Source organism: Rutidosis leptorrhynchoides, chromosome 5 (genome assembly GCF_046630445.1).
Source record: "Rutidosis leptorrhynchoides isolate AG116_Rl617_1_P2 chromosome 5, CSIRO_AGI_Rlap_v1, whole genome shotgun sequence".
NCBI lineage: Eukaryota > Viridiplantae > Streptophyta > Magnoliopsida > Asterales > Asteraceae > Rutidosis > Rutidosis leptorrhynchoides.
This window is the reverse complement of record NC_092337.1, coordinates 379,896,030-379,898,816: the sequence shown is the minus strand read 5'-3', so window position 1 is coordinate 379,898,816 and position 2,787 is coordinate 379,896,030. Positions and strand designations below refer to the sequence as shown.

General features: G+C 32.7%; 1 protein-coding gene across 1 annotated transcript; it reads left to right on the top strand.

The window, feature by feature from the left end:
* Positions 1 to 270: 270 nt before the first annotated feature.
* Positions 271 to 2,420, top strand: LOC139847339 (small ribosomal subunit protein uS15). Its single transcript, XM_071837006.1, has 5 exons — positions 271 to 407; positions 610 to 682; positions 1,182 to 1,320; positions 1,407 to 1,593; positions 2,227 to 2,420. The coding sequence occupies exons 1-5, from the start codon at positions 385 to 387 to the stop codon at positions 2,258 to 2,260; spliced, it is 456 nt and encodes a 151-aa protein (XP_071693107.1). The 5' UTR covers positions 271 to 384; the 3' UTR covers positions 2,261 to 2,420.
* The last annotated feature ends 367 nt before the right edge of the window (positions 2,421 to 2,787 follow it).

Genomic DNA, 2,787 nt, shown 5'->3' with positions numbered 1-2,787 from the left:
GTATTTGGCGTGAGAGTTTCTTCTTGAGGGACGGTAGGAATTTAATGTTCGACCTGGAAATGATCAGGGGTAGATTCTGACATTGCGTTTGTACCTCTGTCAGCGACTCCTAACCGCAGTTAAAAAAATCTTTAATTTTTTATTTCTAATTTCTATTTTCTATTTGAGTTTGTATTCACTCAATTTTACGAGCCCAGTAAGTTGAAGTAACTTAGAAGCCCAACTCATTTCTAATGGGCTAATACCAGATTAGCCCTAACCGCATATACTCCGCACAATACAAATAGCGATCCACAACTTCTGCTTAAATTAGGGTTAGGTTTTCAATCAGTTTACAGCCAACCTATACGGCAGCAAGTTGCGGCGAACGACAACTCAGTAATCATGGGTCGTATGCACAGCAAAGGGTACATTTCTGATTCTATTTCATTCAATTTCTACTGTTTATATGATCTAATAGTCTTTTATGTCTTCAACGTTTTTGGAGTTGTTTCTGGTGTTTAATTACCGATTTGTACCGAATATCTGAAAATCCAGTTATGTTTTTAGGTTAGATATATTATATAATATATATGATGATGATTAAGTTTTTTAATTTTAATTTGACAGAAAGGGTATATCGGCATCAGCTAAGCCATACAAGAGGACTCCACCTAGCTGGTTGAAGATCTCAGCTCAGGATGTATGATTTCTCTTTAATGTTGTTTTGATCTGAGCATTTTAGAGTTATTAGCTTATTGATTTTTATGATATATTTTAGTATTATTAATTATTAGTATTATTATTTATTATTATATATGATATATGATTCATTTGGTTTCTGAGTCATTAAGAATTTTTAACTTATTATTAGTACTGGATATTAGCTTAGGTAGCACCTAGATAACATTTTAATATTTGCAATCTCTTTATGATTTTGATATTGTTATTGAGACTTTTGACTTGCAACCATTCTATGTTCTGATGTCATTGAACATAAATAATTTGGAAACTGTCAAATTTGAAAGTCTTGATTCATTTTTATGTAAGTATTTTTTGTGAATTGTTTTGGTTGCATATTATTAATTTTTCTGTTATTGACCCTGCAATGTATATTTTTTAGATGTTTTTTAATTTCTGTTGAACATTGTGATTTTCTTGAGTTCAAAATTTGAGATTGATTCTTTTAATATAAAAATCAGGTTCAAGAAAATATCTGCAAGTTTGCAAAAAAGGGTATGACACCATCTCAAATTGGTGTTATTCTTCGTGATTCTCATGGTATTGCTCAGGTGAACAGCGTTACTGGTAGCAAAATCCTCAGAATCCTCAAGGCACATGGTATGCAGTATCATCTTCACTTTTTCTCTTTATAAACAGGTTTTTTATGTGGTATTGTTTTAAATTCTTTGTTTATGAATTGACAGGGCTAGCTCCTGAAATCCCAGAGGATTTATATCATTTGATCAAAAAGGCAGTTGCTATCAGAAAGCATTTGGAGAGGAACAGGAAGGACAAAGATTCCAAGTTTCGGTTGATTCTTGTTGAGAGCAGGATTCATCGACTTGCCCGTTACTACAAGAAGACCAAGAAGCTTCCACCAGTCTGGAAATAGTACGTTTTCTATCTTTTTATGTAATCTTTTTTAATATCATCAGTTTTGCTGCAATTGCTTTTCATATAATAGTTTGTGTTTTGTCCTGGTCTCTATATGTTCCATCAGCTCGATTAGGTGATTTTCGAGTTTAATGTTGTTACTTTAGCTTCCAGTTTATCTTAACTTTGATCATAGTTTGATTCATAGGCATACATCAACTAACAACTATTGTTTTGTAAAGTTTTGATGTTAATATATAACCACATGTATGATAGAATACACTGAACAATAGGTCTCAAATTTAAACCTCACTACCATCTTATACTGGAGTGGATAGGGAAAAGGGTCGGAAGTGGTCAGGTTATGGATAGGCCGCATATTTGTCAGGATAACAGGGAAAACCGTATTTGCTTAACAATGTGCTAGTATGTTAGAATTAAATTGGGTGACATGTTTTTGGCTGAATGATTTACTTCTTGATGATATTTGTAGATGTTGGTTTGAATGTATCACAATTTGTTACGAGGTTCATATTGATTACGAGATTCATTGCTCTAGTTGGCATTAATTTTTTTTACGTGTCTTTAGTATCGTAGCTTTTTTCCTTCATTTCATTTTGTGTTGCTTACTCGGACTTTTGTTGTTTGCAGCGAGTCAACCACTGCTAGCACTCTCGTGGCCTAGATGAGTACCAGCTTGCGTATGCTAGATTCTTATTTTTGATTTGAAGTTGTCCTTTTTAGTTAATGATCTTTCTTTCTTATAAAAGACCGGTGTTTGGAGTATGAAAAGATTGTGTTGTTTAAGGAACATAAGAATGTATTATCAAGTTATGCACCTCTCATACCTTATGTCTATTGTCTTCTTTATATCTATATTTACTCAAGTGATGACATTACCCTACATCCGAGTTATATGTGCAAAGTAGTAAAAAGTTGGATTATTTGCTAAAACTAGTTGCCTCAATTAATAATAAGGCCTGACCCAAATCTGGATTACAGCCTTCTGAAATGTGATGTCCAAAATAAATTCAATTTGGGTTTTGAACCTATTCAAAATTTCGATCCTTGTTCCATTGCCTATTTGGTTTTAAACATCATTGGGAATCTTGAAATAGTTGAAAAATCAGTTCATAGGTTTTATATCCTGAAAGCAATCACATGTTTTATAAGGGTATAAAATTTTAGAGTAAAAAATATATTACTTTCGTG